The 25,116-nt window shown below is 42.9% G+C and overlaps 1 protein-coding gene across 2 annotated transcripts in view; it reads left to right on the top strand.

The window, feature by feature from the left end:
• PHF8 (PHD finger protein 8) overlaps positions 1 to 25,116 on the top strand; it is a 67,170-nt gene that overhangs the window by 23,483 nt on the left and 18,571 nt on the right. Inside the window, exons 6-16 of one of the 2 annotated variants that reach the window (XM_067464152.1) lie at positions 271 to 457; positions 6,583 to 6,745; positions 7,348 to 7,435; positions 8,444 to 8,550; positions 8,665 to 8,756; positions 10,426 to 10,515; positions 13,914 to 14,123; positions 15,077 to 15,174; positions 17,658 to 17,827; positions 20,493 to 20,578; positions 22,901 to 23,037. In XM_067464152.1, the coding sequence (XP_067320253.1) occupies positions 271 to 457; positions 6,583 to 6,745; positions 7,348 to 7,435; positions 8,444 to 8,550; positions 8,665 to 8,756; positions 10,426 to 10,515; positions 13,914 to 14,123; positions 15,077 to 15,174; positions 17,658 to 17,827; positions 20,493 to 20,578; positions 22,901 to 23,037 (1,428 nt within the window). Of the gene's footprint in view, positions 1 to 270; positions 458 to 6,582; positions 6,746 to 7,347; positions 7,436 to 8,443; positions 8,551 to 8,664; positions 8,757 to 10,425; positions 10,516 to 13,901; positions 14,124 to 15,076; positions 15,175 to 17,657; positions 17,828 to 20,492; positions 20,579 to 22,900; positions 23,038 to 25,116 lie in introns of both variants that reach the window. The other variant, XM_060763292.2, reaches the window with a different exon arrangement.

The raw sequence follows: 25,116 nt of genomic DNA, 5'->3' as shown, positions 1-25,116 counted from the left end.
CCTTCACTGCTCTCATCTCACTGTTGAAATCTGTAGTTTTCCTCCTCTTGACCCGTTTAAGTGCTCAGTGTTGCTAGGAATGTTTCAGTCGCATCCCATTGTATGATGACCCCTTTTGCAGATGAATGATGGAGACAGAGAGCAGATTAAGTGGGCTTAAGTTTGAAGCTTAGTGTCCTGTGACAAAATCAAGTGATGTGTCCACATGAGATGTCTTCAGAATTATGTCTTATTTTCATTTTCTGTTTATTTTCCTTCTCCTTTTTCCAGGCTGTCTAACTTTGTGGAGACCCCAAAGATTGTGCGCAAACTGTCCTGGGTGGAGAACCTTTGGCCAGGGGAGTCCGTGTTTGAACGACCCAATGTGCAAAAGTACTGCCTGATGGGAGTGCGGGACAGCTACACAGACTTCCACATTGACTTTGGGGGCACCTCTGTCTGGTATCACGTACTACGGGTAAGAATATAATGTACCAGACTTCGCAGAAAGAGCAGCATCTTAGAACTGAGGCATATAGTTGATGGACTCATGAAATGTGTTGCAGTGGAATATTTAAACATGGGTGATTTTTTTTGAAATACATTTTTATTTGGTACTAGCTGTCCCCTGCCACGCATTGCTGTGGCCCAGTCAGGTGATCTGGAAAATAAAGTAATGAGAAAGTGTTGGTTTCTAATATATGTAATTCCTTTATGCTTGAGAGTAAACAGTATTTCTTGTTGTTTCTTTGTTAGTGTTGATGTGGAGAGTGTCTGATTTTCCTACTCTGGAATATGCAACATATCATAGTCCTTCTTTAAGGGTCTCTTTCAAATCTATGATACTATATCTGTGTGTGTGTGTGTGTGTGTGTGTGTGTGTGTGTGAGAATCATATCTATCTATCTTATCTATATTTATGACTGGATGGCTCTTTGTCAGGAGGGCTCTGATTACATTTTCTTGCCCTCGTGAAGAGAGTTGGACTGGATGGCCTTAAGTATTTTGTGTTGGTCATGGGGATTCTGTGTGGAAATTTTGCCCATTTCTGTCGTTGGTGGGGTTCAGGATGCTCTTTGACTGTAGGTGAACTATAAATCCCAGCAACTTCAATTCCCAAATGTCAAGCTCTATTTCCCCCATATTTGGGTGTATTGAGTCCTTGTGCCAAGTTTGGTCCAGATCCATGATTATTTGAGTCCACAGTGCTCTCTGGATGTAGGTGAACTACAACTCCCAAACTCAAGGTCAATGCCCACGAAACCCTTCCAGTATTTTCTGTTGGTCAAGGGAGCTCTGTGTGCCAAGTTTGGTTCAATTCCATCATTGGTGAAGTTCAGAATGCTCTTTGATTGTAAGTAAACTATAAATCCCAGTAACTACAACTCCCAAATGACAAAATCATGATTTTTGAGTGATGGTCACTCCTTGTGTTGTGAGACGTTTTGTTGCCAAATTTGGTGTGATTTCGATCATTGGTTCTTTTGTTTTTAAGGTACTCATTATGCACAGAGCATTTATATATATATATATATATATATATATATATATATATATATAGATAAAGAGAAAAGAAAAAATGTATATATCCATAGATATATACATTCCAAGTAAAGTGGGGAAACATCGTATTTTGAAGAAAAGTGGGAAAATAAGGAGATAGAGGTGAATGTTGAAATGCTCTTCCCTTCGTTGTGTGTTCTTTTTAAAGACTTTCCTGCATGTATGGCTATGCTGACTAGAGTTTTCTGGATGCTGTCTAAGCTAATGCTATTCAAAATAGTGGTCCTAAGCTTCCAATCCCTGGAAAGTTTCTAGGAAATAATGACTATAGTAGTCAATGGGCACCAATATAGCAATGGTCCCATTGGAAAAAAATGGAATTGTCAATCCCACATCAGATAGCTTGAGCAGCACTGGTCTATTAATGCTTCCAAAGTGCTGTAGCCCAGGGCTTCTTAAACTTTTCCACCCTGGATCCCTTTCAGTTTGAGACATTTTTACATGACACCAGATATATAGGTATACAAAATAAGTAGATGCAAACAGCACTTTAAGGGAATGTGACTGGAATGACGATATGGCTGATGAGACTGTTTCACTGTTTTAATGACGGCTTATGTATTGTTAATTATGCTTTTATGTTTAATTGTGGTTTTAATGTTGTAATTTGCTATGTAATGGCTTCGGAATGGGGCCCATTGTAAGCTGTCCTGAGTTCCCCATCGGGCGTTGAGAAGGATGGGATAGAATTGTGTCAGGCAACCGAACAATTGTATTACATTTTTGGCAGAACAAACAAACAAACATACAAAAGACACAGAGTTTTCAAGCTTGGTAGTTGATTAAATGTCCTTTGACCAGTATCTGGCCACTTGGAGTGCTTCTGGTGTTGCTGCAAGAAGGTCCTCCATTGTGCATGTAGCAGGGCTCAGGTTGCATTTCAGCAGGTGGTCTGTAGTTTGCGCTTCTCCACACTTGCATGTTGTGGATTCCACTTTGTAGCTCCATTTCTGAAGATTGACTCCGCATCTCGTGGTGCCAGAGCGCAGTCTGTTCAGCGCCTTCCAAGTTGCCCAGTTTTCTGTGTGCCCAGTGGGGAGTCTCTCATTGGGTATCAGCCATTGATTGAGGCTCTGGGTTTGAGCCTGCCACTTTTGGACTCTCGCTTGCTGTGGTGTTCCAGTGAGTGACTCTGAAGATCTTAGAAAACTATTTCTTGATTTAAGTTGTTGACGTGCTGGCTGATGCCCAAACAAGGGATGAGCTGGAGATGTCTCTGCCTAGGTCCTTTCACTATTGGCTGCTACTTCCTGGCGGATGTCAGGTGGTGCAATACTAAGCTGTGTAATTTCTCCAGTGGTGTAGGGCGCAGGCACCCCGTGATAATGCGGCATGCCTCATTAAGAGCCACATCTACTGTTTTAGTGTGGTGAGATGTGTTCCACACTGGGCATGCATACCCAGAGTAGCATAGCGCAAGGTCGGATTTCTTCACTGTGTCTGGTTGTGATCCCCAGGTTGTGCCAGTAAGCTTTCGTATGATATTGTTTCTAGCACCCACTTTTTGCTTAATAATAATAAGAAATAAGAAATAATAATAATAAATAAGTATAAAAATCAAACATTTACCCTATATACTCGAGTATAAGCCGACCCGAATATAAGTCGAGGCACCTAATTTTGCCACAAAAAACTGGGAAAACATATTGACTCGAGTATAAGCCGTGGTGGGAAATGCAGCCACTACAGGTAAATTTCAAAATAAAAATAGATACCAATAAAATCACATTAATTGAGGCATCAGGAGGTGAAATGTTTTTTAATATTTACGTAAAAATGTAGTTTGAGATAAGACTGCCCAACTCTGATTAAATCATTACATATCTTCAATGTAAATGTACTTACGTATCCTTCCAACAAGAATAGAGTAAAATAATAAATATAATGATAATAATAAAGTAAAATAATGGAAATGCAATAATAACAGTAATAATAGAGTAGAATATTAAATCTAATAATATAGTAAAATAATAAATGCAATAATAATAAAGTAAAATAATAAATGTAATAATAGTCATAAATAGTGTAAAATAATAAATGTAATAATAACAATAGGGTAAAATACTGTAAATGTAATAATAAAAAGAGAGTAAAATAATACATGAAATAAAAATAATACTAATAATAGAGTAAAATAATAAATAACCTTGACTTGAGTATAAGCCAAGGGGAGCTTTTTCAGCCTAAAAAAGGGGCTGAAAAACTAGGCTTATACTCGAGTATATACAGTACTTTTTTTCCATGTCAGGAGTGACTTGAGAAACTGCAAGTCACTTCTGGTTTGAATGAATTGGCTGTCTGCAAAGATGTTACCCAGGGGGTGCCTGGATGTTTTTATGTTTTACCATGCATGTGGGAGGCTTTTCTCATGTCCCCGAAAGGGGAGCTGGAGCTGACAGAGGGAGCTCATCCATGCTCTCCCTGGATTTGAACCTCCGACCTGTTGGTTTTCAGTCCTGTCGGCACAAGGGTTTAACTCATTGCGCCACTGGGGGCTCCTAAAATTTATTAATAACAAATCAGTATTTGCAAGACTTGCTTAACAGGCTGATTGTCATTTTTTTTTTTTGCAAAGTACAGCTAAAGCTGCTTCTGTAGAATCTGCTGTAAACATGGCAAAACAGATTTGTGTGAATGACTAAACAGCCACAAGGTTCAGAATACTGTTGTCAAATTTTTCGGGACTCAAACAGTGCTCTCTGGATGTAGGTGAACTACAACTCCCAAACTCAAGGTCAATGTCCACCAAACCCTTCTAGTGTTTTCTGTTGGTAATAGGAGTCCTGTGTGCCAGTTTGGTTCAATTCCATCATTGGTGGAGTTCAGATGCTCTTTGATTGTAGGTGAACGATAAGTCCCAGCAACTACAACTCCCAAGTGACAAAATCAATTTTTTTGAATGAAGGACATACATTGGGTTGTTAGGTGTCTTCTGTCCAAATTTGATGTCAATTCGTCCAGTGGTTTTTGAATTCTGTTAATCCCCCAAATGAACATTACACATACATACATACATACATACATACATACATACATGGGGTTATTTGGTGCTCTGCTTTAAAAAATTGCATTGGGTAGACCACGTCAGCTCAAGTTTCTTGAATATGTTGTGTCGAATAACTGAAAAGTTTGCATCCTATATCTGTTCCTTTGAAATGAAATAAGTAGATATTCATGTAGTACACTTACATTTTAATTTTAATATATTTCCTTCATGCTTAAAATATATTAATGTAAGCACTACATTAAAATATCCTGATTTTTTATGGATTATCAGAGTGAATTACATGGTATTCCCTGTAGTAACCTACGGATGTGAGAGTTGGACCTTAGGGAAGGCTGAGCGAAGGAAGATCGATGCTTTTGAGCTGTGGTGTTGGAGGAAAGTTCTGAGAGTGCCTTGGACTGCGAGAAGATCCAACCAGTCCATCCTCCAGGAAATAAAGCCCGACTGCTCACTGGAGGGAAAGATACTAGAGATAAAGTTAAAGTACTTTGGCCACATCATGAGGAGACAGGAAAGCCTAGAGAAGACAATTATGCTGGGGAAAATGGAAGGCAAAAGGAAGAGGGGCCGACCAAGGGCAAGATGGATGGATGGCATCCTTGAAGTGACTGGACTGACCTTGAGGGAGCTGGGGGTGGTAACGGCCAACAGGGAGCTCTGGCGTGGGCTGGTCCATGAGGTCACGAAGAGTCGGAGACGACTGAACGAATGAACAACATCAGAGTGAAGAGTGTTAGATGGTATTTGTTCTGTATCCGACAAACTAGAAGTGATAGAGGGAAATGGGTGCCATTTTTGGAATCAGCAGGTGAAATATATCCAGAAACAGGTCTAACATTTGAGGCACCAAAATGTGTTTGGGCCAGTGTAATTCCATTAATGACGCTGGGTGGGACTTTTGGGAATTGTAGGCCAAAACATCTGGATACAACAACAAACTTTTAAATCCTGCCACCATCTCCCCAGTGGGGACTCGGGGCGGCAAATTGAAGTTGAATCCAGACAAGACAGGGGTCCTCCTGGTCAGTCGCAAGGCCGAACAGGGTATAGGGTCGCAACCTGTGCTGGACAGGTTCGCAGCTTGGGAGTTCTCCTGGATTCATCACTGAGCCTGGAATCCCAGGTTGCAGCGATGGCCAGGGGAGCGTTCGCACAATTAAAACTTGTGCACCAGCTGCGTCCATACCTTGGGAAGTCAGACTTGGCCATGGTGGTCCACATTCTCGTTACATCTAGAATAGACTACTGCAACGCACTCTATGTAGGGTTGCCTTTGAAGACTGCTCGGAAGCTTCAAATAGTCCAACGAGAGGCAGCCAGGTTAATAACTGGGGCGGCATACAGGGAGCATACAACTCCCATGTTATGCCAGCTCCACTGGCTGCCAGTTTGCTACCGGGCACAATTCAAAGTGCTGGCTTTGGCCTATAAAGCCCTAAACGCCCCCGGCCGAAATTACCTGTTCAAACACATCTCCTTCTATGTACCATCGCGGAGATTAAGATCCTCCGGGGAGGCCCTGCTTTCCGTCCCGCCATTGTCACAGGCGCGATTGGTGGGGACGAGAGACAGGGCCTTCTCGGTGATCGCTCCCTGGCTATGGAACTCCCTTCCTTGTGAGATCAGGTTGGCCCCCTCCCTCCTGTCCTTTAGAAGGATGGTAAAAACTTAGCTGTGGGACCAAGCTTTCGGGACAGGGCAATTGAGCGACAATGGGAAAGATGACTGGGCCAATTGGATTTGATGCGGATGGCTAGGACGGTTTTAAATTGTGTTATTTTAAATGGTGTATTTTAATATTTAGATAAATGTTTTTAATATTTATGTATTGTACCCAGGCATTGAATATTTGCCATGTATATGTTGTGCTCTGCTCTGAGTCCCCTTCGGGGTGAGAAGGGCAGAATATAAGTGTTTTAAATAATAATAATAATAATAATAATAATAATAATAATACATGAGGCCAAGCCCAACAGCATATTACAAAAAAATAAAACCAAAACACAATAACAACTAGTGATGCTTTGTTACAGGGAGAAAAAATCTTCTACCTGGTGCGCCCCACTACTGCCAACTTGACGCTCTTTGAGACGTGGAGCAGCTCATCCAATCAAAACGAAATGTTCTTTGGGGATCAGGTGGACAGATGCTATCGCTGTCCTGTTCGTCAGGGCCAGACTCTCTTCATACCCACAGGTATCAACCTTAGCAGCTGAGTTAAATACCCTTTGCTTGCAGGTGTCTTTGCCACCATTAATACTTTGTTTTCCTAATTCTCAGGGGCAACTTTTCCTCTTACTGAAGCTGTCATACTGACAAAATAGGCTTCCATACAGTGTAAAGAAGGTCTGCTTATTTCTGGAAGTTATGGATGAGCATTAGACAAAAGGAGACTGTAATTTCAGGCAGCAGGTTCATGTGGGATGGCGGTGGCAGCAGCCACTCCCTCTTAAATTGCATCCTTTCAACTAGAATGCGGTCCTAAGGCATAGTACAGAGTATTGACAATGCAACAAACTAGAAAAAAAATTCAGATTCCAATCCAGTTACTTTACTGTTGTACACAAAATGGAAGTGGGCAGTTATCATTTGTCTCAGGTAGAAAAATACTCCCAAGAGCTGGCTGGGAGCTCTTGGGAGTATCCAGAATAGCAGGAATTTTTCTTTGTAGTTTTTGTCTTGTCCTTTGTACCAGGAATGACCATCTTTCCTCTTCCTGTGAGCAGGGCCTGGTTATGGGAAGCCAGTCTGCAGTCCACCTGATACTTTATACTCCCCCCCCCCCTTTCCTTTTCCAGGTTGGATCCATGCCGTACTGACCCCTGTCGACTGCCTAGCCTTTGGGGGCAACTTTCTCCACAGTCTGAACATTGAGATGCAGCTCAGGTGAGTCTGGCAGAGTTTGTGGTGGAGTCTCTCAAGATTTTATCAGTAGGAGAGGAAGAACAGTTGTAGAGCACTTGCTTTGCGTACAGAAAGTCCCAGATTCAATCTCAAAATATTTTAGTTAGGACAGAGAAGGTTCCTATTGGAAACCCTAAAGCAGGGGTCCTCAAACTAAGGCCCAGGGGCCGAATACGGCCCTCCAAAGTCATTTACCCGGCCCTCGTTCAGGGTCAACCTGTCTGAAACAACTTGAAAGCACACAACAATCCTATCTCATCAGCCAAAAGCAGGCCCACACTTCCCATTGAAATACTAATAAGAGTATATTTGTTAAAATTGTTCTTCATTTTAATTATTGTATTGTTTTAAAGTGTTTTTACACTACAAATAAAATATATGCAGTGTTCTTAGGAATGCATTCATATATTTTTTCAAATTATAATCTGGCCCTCCAACAGTTTGAGGGACTGTGACCTGGCCTACTGTTTAAAAAGTTTGAGGACCCCTGCCCTAAAGGGCCACTGCTGGTCAATATGTAGACCATAGATGGCCATGCACAAATGTATATTCCAGAAACACAGATATCTCAGATTTCTTCATTTTCTTTGTTTCCATTTTGAGATGAACTGTAATGAAAATTGAGGTATTTGGATGTAGTTAGATGGAGTGTTTTTTGTATTTTGGTATGTGTTTGGAGCCTTTCTGCATGCTTTTAAGGAGGAAATCACCAAAATGTTGTCCGAGTGTTTACAACACTTGGTTCAGATACTCCAAAAACGAGATCCCAGGGTCTCATGTAGCTTGCAAGCCAACACTTTCACACGCACAGCCTTTATTGTCATGCAACAACAAATCACAACACAAGCATATACAACAAGAGGAAGTCACAGATAAATTCTTTTGGAGATGCAGTGTTTAGCTTTATTTATTTACTTTTAGGCATAGAAATTACATTCTTTTGGCACAAGGTTGTATCACCAGTCTTTCTTTTTCCCCCCTTTTCACTAGGGCCTATGAGATTGAAAAACGCCTCAGCACAGCCGATCTCTTCAAATTTCCCAACTTTGAAACAATCTGTTGGTATGTTGGCAAGCATCTCCTGGATATCTTCCGAGGTAGGCCTTGAGTCCTTTGTTCAAATCCCTGAACCAGTCCAGCATTCATATTTATCTTCTGTTATTTAATATGAGAGTGGTTGTCACCCCTGCTCCCTGTCTCATCCTTGCCAGGTCTTCGAGAAAATCGCAGACACCCAGCTGCTTATTTGGTTTATGGGGCCAAGGCCCTGAACACAGCCTTCCGCTCATGGACTAAAAAAGAGGTAAAGTGTTGGTGGAAGGATCTATTTGTCTGAAATTATTTGAGTTGGGTTGCTAACCTTAGGAGTGAAGAGCTTTTGGTCTCTTTGAGGTTAGCAGGTGATAGCTTCCATGATACTACTACTACTTACTTAGGCGATCCCTCGTTGTCCGAATAGGATAGTCTTCCAAGATCAGTGTACTGGCGGTGGGTCTGTAGGTGACTGTGGAGATCTGTTCTTGATCTGCATGTTCTCCCGCATCAAGGGCATTGGTTTCCAGGTGGAAGGCAGTCCCGGTTGGGGTTGGCTTGACACGCCTTCCTCTTGGCACGTTTCTCTCTTTTGGCCTCCTTTTGTGCCTCTTCAAATTCTACAGCACTGCTGGTCACAGCTGACCTCCAGCTAGCGCGCTCAAGGGCCAGGGCTTCCCAGTTCTCAGTGTCTATGCCAGTGTTTTTAAGAATTTATTTATTTATTTATTTATTTATTTATTTATTTATTTATTTACAGCTTTTATATTCCGCCCTTCTCACCCCGCAGGGGACTCGGGGATTACAGTGTACACATATATGGCAAACATTCAATGCCAATTGACATACAACATATACAGACATACACAGAGGCTATTTAACTTTTTATGGCCGCCAGGGTAGCTGTCGCTTTCATCGTCCATCTGCGACACTGATGAAGTACTTCCGCATTCCCCGCATGCTTTGCTGGAGTGCTGTTTGCTGGAGTTTTTTTTATGGCCTCATAAATTAGTTAATTTAGCCTCCCCACACAAGGTGGTACCTAATTTTCCTACTTGACAGATGCAACTGTCTTTCATGTTGCAAAGGTCGACAACAAGCTACACAATTGGTTGGAAACCCACTCCAACCCGGGCTGGCTTCGAACTCATGACCTTTTGGCTTTGAGCCCATCTTTAAATCTCTTTTCCTGTCCTCCGACATTCAGTTTTCCGTTCTTGAGTTTGGAGTAGAGCAACTGCTTTGGGAGACTTTGGTCAAGCATTCGGACAATGTGGCCGGCCCAGCGGAGTTGATAGCGGAGGACCATCGCTTCAATGTGGTGGTCTTTTCCTTTTCCAGCATGCTGACATTTGTCCGCTTGTCTTCCCAAGAGATTTGCAGGATTTTTCAGAGGCAGCGCTGATGGAATCATTCCAGGAGTTGCATGTGACGTCTGTAGACAGTCCACGTCTTGCAGGCGTATAGCAGGGTTGGGAGGACATATCTCTATAATCAAGCGCCTTGGTATCCCTACGGATGTCCCGGTCCTCAAATACTCTCTGCTTCATTCGGAAAAAAGCTGCACTTGCAGAGCTCAGGCAGTGTTGTATTTCAGTGTCTATGTTGACTTTTGTGGAGAGGTAGCTGCCTAGGTAGTGGGAATGGTCAACATTTTCTAATGTTACACTATTAAGCTGTATTTCTGGCATTTGAGATTGATTGGCTGGTGACTGCTGGAAGAGCACATTGGTTTTCTCGGTGTTCAATGACAGGCCTTGCTTCTCGTATGTGTTTAGAGTGGCTTGTAGGTCATCTTCTGAATGCGCACAGACAACATTGTCATCAGCATACTGGAGTTCTATAACAGATGTTGTTGTAACTTTGGTTTTGGCTTCCATGATGCCTTATCATTAATCAGAATGCTGGACTTTGTGATCATCAGTTGTCATTCCTTTCAGGCCCTGGCTGACCATGAGGAAGAAATCCCTGGGACTGTCCGCCCAGCACAGCTAATCAAGGATCTGGCTAAGGAAATCAGACTTGTAGAAGTGAGTATAGCAGGACAGTACCAACCCTTCTTGTCTCATAGCAATCTTCTACTTTGATTAGTGTACTTACGCAACAAATTTCCGCAAGTTGGGGGAAATCAGGAAATAAAGGCTTTTTAACATTTGGTGCTGCAAGTAAAGAGAATAATTGCCTACTTGTTCAGCACTGGATGGAGCTTAAAGGACATTACTAGAGCTGTTTGATTCTGGTGCCAGAGAGATCAATTTCCACTTTGGGGCACCTTGAAGGTATGCTGGTGCTCTGCTAAGGAATCTTGACACCCCTCCTTCTGATGAACATCTGGATGAACATCACAAAGGGAGATGACTCCCTGCAATTTAATTTAGTGTTTTAAAACTGGCTTGCCCCCTCCTGAGTGGGTCATATTGTGGGTTGGGTATACTGCTTGAAACTTCAGGTGCAAGAGCCACAGCCTTTTACAGGCAGTTTTGCTGGTCCCAGTTTGCCTTCCAGAACAGTGTGTTGGTATGATTATGGCTCAACTTACCTGTCTGACCATATCTCCCCTTACGAACCACTGAGGACTTTAAGATCATCTGAGGAGGCCCTGCTCTCGGTCCCGCCTTTGTCACAAGCACGTTTGGCAGGGCCGAGAGACCAGGGCCTTCTCAGTGGTGGCCCCTTGGCTATGGAACACCCTTCCTAGGAAGATCAGATCTGCTCCCTCCCTCTTGACATTTCGGAGGCAAGTTAAAATGTGGCTGTTCAAGCAAGCGTTTACAAATACAGAGTAGCTAATATAGGAAATAGAATGACCTGACAGTGAACTGGACAATGCTTGAGAATAATGAGATGCTGATGATGTTGTTTTTACTGCTTTTGTGATGTCTTATACTTTTTAATGTTTTTTATCTATATTATGTTTTATGTATACTGATTTGTTGGAAACCGCCTTGAGTCGCCGATTGGTAAATTAAATACAGTAAATTAATAAATAAATAAGTAAATCATTGACTGAATGTAGCCTTGATTTTTGAGGCCCAGCCTGTCCCTTAAAATAGTAGTTGGGCGTATTACCTCCCAGATCAGGCCCAGATAGCATTGATAGTTGAACATAGTGGTCATGACACAGAACGTGAGCTGAGAGGTTCCAACTTCAAATTTGTTCTGGTAGCTAAAATGTAACACTGGCTTCTCATGTTGGTAATTTGTACATTAATTTTAAGGGTTACTGGTTTGAGTCTCGGTGTGTTCAGAGCTGTCATGGCAGAGATTGTAGCCTGGCTGTTTATACCGCACCGTAGAATAAATATACTGGCACCCCAGATCCACAGAGAGAAGGCTTTCAAGCTTGGCCTCTCTGTCCTGGGGACACCAGACAACTTCTAATTGTTGTATTTCAATTAAAGGAGAAATGTCCTTGCTCAGCCCTGTATTTAGCTGTTTGCTTGGTTTCCAAAGGCAATAATTAATACCACCAGGCAAGTCAGTAAAAACTGATAAGAGGTTAGTCCATTTTTTAAACCAGGCTAGCAACTTATGTACAAGGCTGCTTTAATGTTTACCTTTTATGGACACAGCTACAAAAGTTGAAAGTGAAGTCATAGCATTCCCACTTGAAATAGATGGGCAATTTTGTTGGGTACAAGGTCCCATTTTCTCCCCCAGGATCCTATGATGACATAAATAAAAGTGCCAAAGGAGTTTAAAGCAGGGGTCCTCAAATAATTTAAATAGAGGGCCAGGTCACAGTCCCTCAAACTGTTGGAGGGCAGGATTATAATTTTAAAAAAAAAGCATGAATGAATTCCTATGCACACTGCACATATGTAATAATAATAATAATAATAATAATAATAATAATAATAATAATAATATCTGTAGTGCAAAAAACTCTTAAAAACAATAAAATAATTAAAATGAAGAAATTTTTAACAAATATAAACTTGTTAGTATTTCAATGGGAAGTGTGGACCTGCTTTTGACTGATGAGATAGGATTGTTGTTGTTGTTGTGTAGTTTCAGACTTAGGGTGACCCCACATAGGACTCCCACAATCAACAGGAAATTCTGGAAGGGTTTGGTGGGCATTGACCTTGAGATTGGTAGTTCACCTACATCCGAAGAGCACTGTGGACTCAAACAATGATGGATATGGACCAAACTTGGCACAAATACTCCATATGCCCAGATGTGAACACAGATGGTGTTTGGGGAAAATAGACCTTGACATTAGGAAGTTGTAGTTACTTGGATTTATAGTTCACCTACAATCAAAGAGCATTCTGAACCCCACCAACGATAGAATTGGGCCAAACCTCCCCAAAAGAACCCCCATGACCAACAGAAAATACTGTTTTCTGGTGGTCTTTGGCAACCCTTCTGACACCCCTCACGACCCCCCCTCTAGGGGTCCCAACCCCCCAGGTTTAAGAAATGCATCCTTAGGCCATCCAGTCCAACTCCCTTCGCCAGAGCAAGAGAACATAATCAAAGCCCTCCTGACAAAGAGCCATCCAGATATAGATAGATAGATAGATATGATTCACACACACACACATATGACAGATATAATATCATAGATTTGAAAGGAACCCCTAAAGAAGGACAATAATATGTTGCATGTTCCAAAGTAGGCAAACCAGAAAATCACTACATCAACACTGACAAAGAAACAACAAGAAATACTGTTTACCCACAAGCATAAAGAAATTACATATATTAGAAATCAACACCTTCTCATTACTTTATTTTCGAGAACAACAGACTGGGCCACAGCAACGCGTGGCAGGGGACAGCTAGTAATAAATAAATGGTGACTTGCTGTTCCAGGAGAGGCAATTTACTCATATAGTCTTTTGTTTTGACTAAAAGCAGGGCGTGAAGGATATACAAGCATCCTTGGTGAACTGTGTTGTCCCAGGGTCACAATTGATCCATCTGTTATTTAAAACTTGGGTATTACGTATGGAGAGGGGATGCTCTCATTTCTCTTGGAGAGCCATTTTCAGTCATCAGTGGGACTGACTTTCATATGCTGACTTGGCATAAAGACTCCGGATTCTGTGGAATGCTTCCCAGTTTTTGCCTTTTTTGAAGTATTTATTTATATTTATTTATGTACTTACTATATTTGTATACCTTCCCTCTCAGCCCTCAGGCAACACGAGGCGGTTTACAAGGCAAAATTCAATGCCACAAAACATAAATACAGTTTAAAATATTAACATACATGTAAGGGATCTTGTGAGGTAGGAAGTGTAAGCGCTGTCTCATGGCAAACATCTTCTTTCCTTTCATTCTGCAAATTACTGGAGATATGTGGGGAGAGCAAACAAAGCACTGTACTCACAGTGTTTGAGGCATGTATGTTTGTGTGAGAGCAAGATGTTTCCTTGGAGTGTTGGGGCTCATGCTCTTTCAGGATATATTCCAGCAGAACATTGGGAAGACGGGCAGTCCATTTGGCCTGCAGAGGGGCACCCAACCTGGTACAGCTGCCAAAAAGGGAGACCAGAGCCCCAAGGAGCTGAGCAAGAAAGGGAGCAGGAAAGAGGTTGCCTCAGTCAAAGCCCTGGACCTGGAGCTGCTACGCAAATACAAGCGGCAGGCCCTGAAAGGCCTGGACAGCCCTGCTCAGGAAGAGGTGAGCTGCCATTGTGGTGATAGAGGTAGAACTCTGCAGTACCGACTTGGAGTGGGATACATAGCTGGCTTTCCCTTAGGACAGTGTTTCTCAACCTTCCTTAATACAGTTCCTTATGTTGTGGTGACCCCCCAACCATAACATTATTTTGCTACTTCATAACTGTAATTTTGCTCCTGTTGTGAATCATAATGCAAATATCCGATATGCAGGATGTATTCTCATTCACTGGACCAAATTTGGCACAAATACCCAATACTTCCAAATTTGAATACTGGTAGGGTTGGGAGCGGGAATTGATTTTGTCATTTGAGAATTGTAGTTGTTGGGATTTATAGTATACCGACAATCAAAAAGCATTCTAAACTCCACCAACGATCGAATTGAACCAAACTTGGCACTCAGAACTCCCATAGCTAACAGAAAATGCTGGAAGGGTTTGGTAGGCACTGACCTTGAGTTTGGGAGTTGTAGCTCACCTACATCCAGAGAGCACTGTGGACAATGATGGATCTGGACCAAACTTGGCACGAATACTCAGTATTCTAAATGCGTACACTGGTGGAGTTTGGGGGAAATAGGGCTTGCCATTTGGGAGTTGTAGTTGTTGGGATTTATAGTTCACCGACAATCAAAGAGCATTCTGAACCCCACCAATGATAAAATTGGGCCAAATTTCCCACACAGAACCCCTATGACCAACATCAAATACTGTGTTTTCTGATGGTCTTTGGTGACCCCTCTGACACCCCCTGGCGACCCCTCCAGGGGTCCCGACCCCCAGGTTGAGAAACACTGCCTTAGGGTGAATTTTAAGACAGGAAAGAAAGCAGGGCCATATGAGGACAGCTCTCTCTTGTTGCCTTGACTTTCCTTGCTTGCTTCTTGAAGTCTGTAGTCAACTCCCTCCAGCCTCCCATAATTGCAAACGCATGCTTGTTTTTCCTTTCTAGCTTGACTTGCCAAGTTCCAGCATGGAAGATACAGATGCGGAACCTGACCTGATGGAAGAAGAGGTGACCCTGGTGGTGGCCAATGGCCGGGGCACCAGGTTTGTGTATTGTGTGAAAAATCCATTGGTGCAGAGGTGGAAATGAGGAGAAAGGTGGGGCTGAATAGGATCCTCAGTTATGGTGCTCTAATAGGGATTGCTTCCCAAGCTACTCCATGCCACTATGTCATATATGGGGAAGTGAAAACCAGAGGGCATGTCACAGTCCCCAAATCTGTCTTCCTGGTTGACTAAAATGATCAAGGGTCAGGAGAACAAGCCCTATGAGGAGCGGCTTAAGGAGCTGGGTATGTTTAGTCTGAAGAAGAGAAGGCTGAGAGGAGACATGATAGCTATGTATAAATATGTGAGAGGAAGTCACAGGGAGGAGGGAGAAAGCTTGTTTCCTGCTGCCCTGGAGACTAGGGCGCATAACAGTGGCTTCAAACTACAATAAAGGTAAAGGTACCCTGACATTAAGTCCAGTCATGTCTGACTCTGGGGTGTGGTGCTCATCTCCATTTCTAAGCCGAAGAGCCGGTGTTGTCCATAGACACCTCCAAGGTCATGTGGCCGGCATCACTGCATGGAGCGCCCTTACCTTCCCACCAGAGCAGTACCTATTGATCTACTCACATTTGCACATTTTCAAACTGCTAGGTTGGCAGAAGCTAGGGCTGACAGCGGAAGCTCACGCCGCTCCCTGGAATCGAACCTGCGACCTTTCGATCAACAAGTTCAGCAGCTCAGTGCTTTAACCCACTGCACCACCGGGGGCTCCAAACTACAATAATAATAATAATAATAATAATAATAATAATAATCTTTATTTATACCCCGCCACCATCTCCCCAGTGGGGACTCGGAGCGGCTTACATGGGGCCAACATATTACAGCAATAAAATCATAGCATAAGCAACAAATAACAACAACATCCAAAATTACATATGAGAAAAAAAAGCAGTCATAAAATAACATTCTAATAAACACAATCACAGTAACAATAACAATGGGCGGGCCATGTACAGGGACATTGGGTGGGCTACATGTAAAATTTAAAAAAATTAAAAGAAACTGATTAAAACTAATTAATAGAGTGGTATATATATAAATAATTTATTATTATTATTCCTGGGCACTCATGCTTTCTGGGTCAAAGGCAGACATGTTGGCAAATAACATTCTTGCGATGGTAGGGAAGAGTGGGCTCAAGAACACTTGGGCTGTAGCAGTCAATAGCCTGGCCCTTCAGGTTCTACTTGTTTTTTTTTAAGTATGTACATTGTAATTCTGAGGACAAATCAACACTTTGTCAGCTTCTCTGAGTGCCTTGGTAACTGAGGAGCAGGGTACAAATCCTCTTTAAAAATCCCATGCTTAAGAAACAGGGCAATAGATAGGGCTAAACATGTTTCCCAGGGCCAGTTCATACACCACGCAAGAACCATTTGAGGTACAGTTTATTTTAGTACCAGTTGGGTGGTTTGCTTTGAGCGTTGGGCTACAGTTGTGAATTCCCAGCTCAGCTGTGGTACCCACCTTAGAAAGTCACACTTTCTCAGCCCCAGAAACTCCGTGATATCTTCTCTTCGGTGTCACTACAAGTTGGAAATGACTTGCAGGCACTCAACACTTCAGGTTATATAGAATCATAGAGTTGGAAGAGACCTCGTGGGCCATCCAGTCCAACCTCCTGCCAAGAAGCAGGAATATTGCAATCAAAGCACCCCGACAGATGGCTATCCAGCCTCTGTTTCAAAGCCTCCAAAGAAGGAGCCTCCACCACACTCTGGGGCAGAGAGTTCCACTGCTGAACGGCTCTCACAGTCAGGAAGTTCTTCCTCATGTTCAGATGGAATCTCCTTTTTTGTAGTTTGAAGCCATTGCTCTGCATCCTAGTCTCCAGGGCAGTAGAAAACAAGTTCGCTCCCTCCTCCCTATGACTTCCTCTCACATATTTATACATGGCTATCATGTCATGTCATTCCCCCGGTGGCGCAGTGGGTTGAAGCACTGAGCTGCTGAACTTGTTGACCGAAAAGTCGCAGGTTCAAATCTGGGGACCAGCATGAGCACCCGCTGTTAGCCCTAGCTTCTGCCAACCTAGCAGTTTGAAAACATGTAAATGTGAGTAGATCAATAGGTACTGCTCCGGTGGGAAGGTAACGGCACTCCATGCAGTCAGGCTGGCCACATGATCTTGGAGGTGTCTATGGACAACCTCGGCTCTTTGGCTTAGAAAAGGAGATAAGCACCACACCCCAGAGTCGGACATGACTGGACTTAATGTCAGGGGAAAACCTTTACTATCATGTCTCCTCTCAGCCTTCTCTTCTTCAGGCCAAACATGCCCAGCTCTTTAAGCCGCTCCTCATACGGTTTGTTCTCCAGACCCTTGATCATATCCTACCCTTTATCACAGAAACACACAGAGAAATTGGTGGTTTTTCTCCTGGCTTTTGCCCCATTTTGCCATCATGACAACCTGCAAGGGATTAGTGAGGCAGATTGAGAGTTGCTTTGTTTTCCCCCCCTCTTGGCAGAAAAATCAAGGCTTCGGAGCGCGCCCGCAGCCGCAAAGGAGTGCACGCACGAGCCCCACCTAGCCCCTCTGATGCGGAGGGCGTCGATATTGATTCTGAGGAGGATTTGCAGATTGATGAAACACCTCGGCGAGAAAGGAGGAACCTAGTCCTGCACAAGAGATTGGCCAGTATGGGATTTCTCCTTCTGCCTTTGAGACCTTAAAGCTGAATGCTGCACAGTTGGAGGCAGTAGCTGTTTCTGACTTGAGTCAAGGCCATCCTTTGCATGTAACCACTTGTTAAACCATCTCTTTTTTCATCTTTCTTCATTTTCTGGCTTGGGTTTGTATCCCTCAGTGTATCATTAAGAACAGTTTCTTCTCTTCTTGAAAACTACCTCTTTAAACAAAAACATTGGTGGGCAGCCCTTAGGTACACAATGTACTTGGGACTGAAGTAGAGGAACAAAATAAATGGGAAAGTAAAGCAACCATGGCAACCTGTACTGCTTGTACAAATGAAATGTATTTGCATAATTTCTTCTCCTCATTTGCTCTGTTTTTACTGGGCATGGGAAAAATTCCACACAGGACTCTGAAGTCCCAATCTTATTCTGCATCTTCTCTGTCTGAAATATATGTATCCTTTTTACTGTGCCCTGCCACGCGTTGCTATGGCCTATAGTAAGAATTTTCGAAGTAGAGGTAGATATCTGGACTATTATGAAAGAGAGGTACCTACCTATTCCTTCCCCCCTTTTTCTTCCCCTTCCTCTTTCTCTCCTTTCTTCCTTCTCTACCTCTTTCTTTCATTCCTTCTTTCACTCTTTGGTTTCATCCTTCCTTCTCTCTTTCCTTCCTTCCCTCCCCCTGTCTCTACTTCTTCCTTTGTCTCCTTTCTTCCCTCCCTGTTTCCTTCCTTCTTTCACTTTTTATTTCCTTTTCTTCTTCCTTCCTTCTTTACCTCTTTCCTGCCTTTCCTTTCCTTTTTCTTTCTTTTCTACTTTCTATTCTTCCTTCCTTTAATACCTCTTTCTTTCCTTCCTTCTCTCCTTCCTTCCCTCTTTCCTTCCCTCTTTCCTTCTTTCCCTCCCTCCTTCTCTCTTTCCTTCCTTCCCCCTTTCCCTCCTTCATTCCTTCCCTTTTTCCCTCCCTCATTTCTTCTCTCCTTCCTTCCGGTCCTCCCTCAATACCGCTATTCTATGAGTCTATTTAATATAGTAATATATAGTAGTAACATTATATAGTAGTAAATATAACCATTGCGTATATAATATAATATATATGTATTATATAGCAATATATATAATAGTAATATATAAAGTATTGCAATTATTTATTTATTTATTTATTTACAGTATTTATATTCCGCCCTTCTCACCCCACAGGGGACTCAGGGCAGATTACAATGAACACATATATGGCAAACATTCAATGCCAATTTGACTTTACAACGTATACAGACATACACAGAGGCTATTTACCTTTTTCTGGCTGCCAGGGGAGCTGTCGCTTTCATTGTCGATCTGCGACACTGATGAAGTACTTCCGCATTCCCCGCATGCTTTTGCTGGAGTGCTTTGCTGGAGTCTTTTTTATGGCCTTGTAAATTAGTTAATTTAGCCTCCCCACACAACGTGGTACCTAATTTTCCTACTTGACAGATGCCACTGTCTTTTGGGTTACAAAGGTCGACAACAGGCTACACAATTGGTTGGAAGCCCACTCCAACCCGGGCTGGCTTCGAACTCATGACCTTTTGGTCAGAGTGATCTTAATGCAGCTGACACTCAGCCAGCTGCGCCACAATCCCGGTGCATATATATATATATGCACCAACCAGTGATCCAACATCCATCCATATATATATGTATGTGTGTGTGCATGTGTACATATGTCTACACTGCCATATAATCCAGTCCTAAGTAGATAATTATGTTTTTTTTATATTGTATATTGTAATTGTGTCCTTGGTGGCATTGAATTCTTGCCTTGTAAACCGCCTCGAGTCGCTGGAAGGCTGAGAGGGGCGGTATAGAAATGTACTAAATAAATAATCTGGATTTTACATGGCAGTGTGAAAGGGGTGACTTTGGGTGCATCTACACTGTAGATTTAATAAAGGAGGATGAAACTGGAGAGGGGAGGAGAAAAAGGAAGGAAAGAAAGGGAGGAAGGGAAGGGAGGGAAGGAAAGGGATCTCTTGCCCTTTGATCCCTTGCCTTAGTGTTAGTTAGGGGCCGAGAGACATGCAGGGAGCAGCAACCATTGCTTCCGCCACTGCTTCGGAAACCTCATTCTGTGTCCTTGGCACGAGGCGGAGGGGGCAGAGGAGGTGTGTTGTCTTCTTCCTTTTTTGAATTTAAAGGTGTTTTTGTGGGTTTTTTTCAGTGATGGTCACTCCTTGAATTGTGAGGAGTTTTGTTGCCAAACTTGGGGTCATTTGGCCTTGCTTTTTTGTTTTTAAGGTACTCATTACAGACATTTTTATATATACAGATGATGATGATAACCTTAAGGATCAAGAATTTGACTATAGAATAACCAAAAGATTGCCTTTCTGTCCTTTCTGCTGTCATGAAGTTTTTCTTGGCGCCACCTTCAATACATTTGTATCTTCTTTTTCTCATATTACCTTGAGATAGAAGCTACATGTTGTCCATTCCCCATTTGGGCCCAACTTGGGACATGTATTACCAGTAAGACATGAGTGGGCAGAGCTACATTTACTTCCTGTCAGAGAGCTTTCAAATTTCCCGTTCAATTCTATGCATTTATATTTGGATGCAAGTCCCACAGAGAACTGTGGAGCTTATTTTGAAACTCACTGAACATTTTTTTCTTCTTTTTTCAGAATTTCCTCGAAAACTGCCACGAGCCAAGCCTTGTTCTGACCCAAACCGGGTACGAGAACCTGGTGAAGTGGAGTTTGACATTGAAGTAAGTCTATTGTGGGCCTTCAAGTAAGTTGTGCTGTTGTACATAGGATTCATGGGGTTGTTGTGTTAATCATGTTCTTGAGGGTTAGCCTGGAACCTGACTTAAAATGCCTGAGTGTAAATTTAGAAGCATGTTGAGCTTACAGTGAAGGAGATGGTCTCTGAAGTACTGAATACTAGCTGTCCCCTGCCACGCGTTGCTGTGGCCCAGTCTGGTGATCTGGAAAATAAAGGTTTCTAATATATGTAATTCCTTTATGCTTGTGGGTAAACAGTATTCCTTGTTGTTTTTATGTCAGTGTTGATGTGGAGATTGTCTGGTTTGCCTACTCTGGAACATGCAACATATAATTGTCCTTCTTTAGGGGTCCCTTTCAAATCGATGATACTATGTGTGTGTGTGTGTGTGTGAATCATATCTATCTATCTATCTATCTATCTATCTATCTATATCTATGGATGGATGACTCTTTGTCAGGAGGACTTTGATTACGCTTTCTTGCCCTGGTGAAGGAAGTTGACTGGATGGCCTTAAGTATGGTGGTTCTGTGTGGGAAGTTTGCCCCAATTCTGTCGTTGTTGGGGTTCAGCATGCTCTTTGATTGTAGGTGAACTATAAATCTCAGAAACTGCAACTCCCAAATGTCAGGGTCTATTTCCCCCAAACTCCACCAGTATTCACATTTGGGCAAATTGAGGATTCGTGCCAAGTTTGGTCCAGATCCATGATTGTTTGTCCAAAGTGCTCTATGGATGTAGGTGAACTACAACTCCCAAACTCAAGATCAATGCCCACCAAATCCTTCCAGTATTTTCTGTTGGTCGTGGGAGTTCTGTGTCCCAAGATTGGTTCAATTCCATCGGTGGGGTTCAGAATGTTCTTTGATTGTAGGTCAACTATAAATCCCAGCAACTATAACTCCCAAATGACAAAATCAATTTTTTGAGTGAAGGACATACATTGGGTTGTTAGGTCTATGCTGTCCAAATTTGGTGTCAATTCGTCCAATGGTTTTTGAGTTCTGTTAATCCCACAAACGAACATTCCATTTTTATTTATATAGATTTTCCTTATGTCACTGCGTAATCCCAGCTCAGCAACAAATACCCAAGGGTTTCAGTTAGTCTTGAAAACATAACGTGATTGTTTTGCTTCCCAAACCAAAGATCTATCTAGTCCAGTGTTTCTCAACCTTCCTAATGCTGTGACCCCTTAATACAGTCCTTTATTTTGTGGTGACCCCCAATCATAACATTGGTTTTGTTGCTACTTCACAACAGTCATTTTATGACTGTTATACATCATTTTACTACTGTTATAAATACGCCGGATGTATTTTCATTCACTGGACCAAACTGGGCACAAATATCCAATACGCCCAAATGTGAATGCTAGTGGGGTTGGGGGAGGATTGATTTTGTAATTTTGCAGTTGTAGTTGCTGGGATTTATAGTTTCCCTATAATCAAAGAGCATCCTGAACTCCACCAACGATGGATTTGAAACAAACTTGGCATAAAGAGCTCCCATGACCAACAGAAAACACAGGAAGGGTTTGGTGGGCATTGACCTTGAGTTTGGGAGTTGTCGTTCACTTACATCCAGAGAGCACTGTAGACTCATGCAATGATGGATCTGGACCAAACTTGGCACAAATACTCAATATGCCCAAATGTGAACACTGGTGGAGTCTGGGAAAAATAGACCTTGACATTTGGGAGTTGTAGTTGCTGAGATTTGTAGTTCACTACAATCAAAAAATATTCTGAACTCCACCAACTTTAGAATTGGCTCAAACTTCCCACATGGAATCACCATGACCAACAGAAAATACTGTGTTGTTGTAGGTTTTCCGGGCTATATGGCCATGTTCTAGAGGCATTTTCTGCTGACGTTTCACCTGCATCTATGGTAAGCATCTTCAGAGGTAGTGAGGTCTGTTGGAAGGAAGAAACCCATTTACCCATTTTCCTACTTCCAACAGACCTCACTACCTCTGAGGATGCTTGCCATAGATGCAGGCGAAACGTCAGGAGAAAATGCCTCTAGAACATGGCCATATAGCCCGGAAAACCTACAACAACCCAGTGATTCCGGCCATGAAAGCCTTCGACAATACAGAAAATGTTTTCTGATGGTCTTTAGTGACCCCTCTGACACCCCCTCGCAACCCCCTCAGGGGTCCCGACCCCCAGGTTGAGAAACACTGATCTAGTCCATCCCTCCCTAGAGGAAGGAAACAGCCACTTTGATGGGCAGACGAGGTGCCCTGTATTGAAAATGAATTTCCAGCCAGGCTTCTCTGAAATCATTCTGTTCTTAGGAGGACTATACAACAGAAGAGGAGGAAGAGGATGCCTCCGGCGACGACCAGTTGGAGGGCAGTGCTAGTGCTGCGGGGATCCTGGACCTGCTCAAGGCCAGTCGGCAAGTGGGCGGCGCAGACTACGATGAGCTCAGGTGAGAACCAACCCCTGCTAGGCCCCCAGACTCATGTGGTGAGCTGCTAGTTTTCAATCCTAGCCTTTTCTTTTCCAGAGCTGAATCGGCAGCCATCTAATTTGTACCACTGTCACTGCTGTGGATTGAGACATTTAAGAATGTTTTCATTGTATTTTTAAATCATTATTTGGTGTTTCATTTGTATGAATTGTTATATAAAGTGCCATTTTAAGAGATAATCAGTAAAAATTAAACACAGTATTTTTTTAAATCCTGTAACCCAGGTGTATCAAACTTATTTTCATCCACAGCTACCATATAGCTGCTTTCATTTAGGCGATCCCTCACTTTCCGAGGATGATTGTCTTCCAGTGTTCTTGTGGGTCCGTATGTGGCTGTGGAGCCCTATTCTTGACCTGCATCTTCTTCCGCAGTGAGGGTATTGGCTTCCAGGTGGAAGGCGGTCTCGGTCAAGGTTGGCTTGATATGCCTTCCTCTTGGCACGCTTCTCCCTTTCGCCCTCCATTCGTGCCTCTTCAAATTCTGCAGCACTGCTGGTCACAGCTGACCTCCAGCTGGAGCGGTCAAGGGCCAGGGCTTCCCAGTTCTCAGTGTCTATGCCAGAGTTTTTAAGGTTGGCTTTGAGCCCATCTTTAAATCTCTTTTCCTGTCCACCCACATTCTGTTTTCCGTTCTTGAGTTCGGAGTAGAGCAACTGCTTTGGGAGATGGTGGTCGGGCATCCGGACAATGTGGCTGGTCCAGTGGAGTTGATGGCGGAGGACCATCACTTCAATGCTGGTGGTCTTTGCTTCTTCCAGCACGCTGACGTTTGTCCGCCTGTCTTCCCAAGAGATTTGCAGGATTTTCCGGAGGCAGCGCTGATGGAATCGTTCCAGTTGCTTTCACAGGGCCATTGAATCCATGAATGGCAAATCCGTGGATACAGAGGGCCAACTATAATTTTTCACATAGTGATCAGTGCTCTTTAGTTTTTACCCAATTTGGATCACCAGCTGTTATTGAATGACAGCTCTCATCACTTTTGATCATCCACCATGCAGACTGGGGATATTGGGAATTGCATCCCAACAGTTCTTGTGGCTCTGAAATTAGGAAAAGGTTAAAGGGCATTTTAATGTCAGACCACATATTCACAAGCCTTGTATCTAAATTCAAAGTCCACTCTCCTGACTAAAGAGAACAAATTACAGCCTTGCAGACTCCCATCAGTTCTAGTCATAATGAGGTTGACAAAAATTGTAGTCCATCATCTGGAGGGCAACATAAAATGACACAATGGACCGGATTTGGTCCTCAGGTCTTGAGTTTGACACATGTATGTTAGCCAGAGTCCCATATACTGAAATAGGTAGTGGAATTAAAAGTGCTGGCTTTAGCCTATAAAGACCTAAACCAGTGGTTCTCAACCTGGAGTCCCCAGATATTTTTGGCCTACAACTCCCAGAAATCCCAGCCAGTTTACCACCTGTTAGGATTTCTGGGAGTTGAAGGCCAAAAACATCTGGGGACCCCAGGTTGAGAAACACTGCCCTAAATGGTTCTGGCCCAGCTCACTTGTCCGAACATATCTCTCCTTATGAACCATCTAGGACCCTAAGATCTTCTGGGGAGGTCCTGCTCTCGGTCCTGCCTTCTTCACAGATTTGGTTGGCAGGAGCAAGAGACAGGGCCTTCTCAGCGGTGGCCCCCCTGCTATGGAACGCCCTCCCTAAGGACATCAGATTGGCCCCCACACTCTTAACATTTAGCAAAAAAGTTAAAGCCTGGCTTTTTGAGCAAGCTTTCCCAAATGCAGTGTAGCAGACAAACTCTGATCTTCAGAACGACTGGACAATGCGATTGGATAATGATTTTAGTAATTGAGACACTGAGGATCTATATTTTTATCGGTTTTTATTATTTTCTTTAATATTATTTATGCTAAATGTTTTAATTGTTTTTATGTTATTGTGGGCATCTAATCGTGCCATTTGTAAACCGCCCTGAGTCGCCCTTGGACTGAGAATGGCGGTGTATAAATATGGTAAATAAATAAATACACACTGGTTATTTGCTCTGAGGCACAGTTTCCAGA

The sequence above is a fragment of the Anolis sagrei genome, chromosome 2, assembly GCF_037176765.1.
Source record: "Anolis sagrei isolate rAnoSag1 chromosome 2, rAnoSag1.mat, whole genome shotgun sequence".
NCBI classification, from domain to species: domain Eukaryota; kingdom Metazoa; phylum Chordata; class Lepidosauria; order Squamata; family Dactyloidae; genus Anolis; species Anolis sagrei.
The sequence above is the reverse complement of the archived record's forward strand: the minus strand, read 5'-3'. Positions and strand labels throughout refer to the sequence as shown.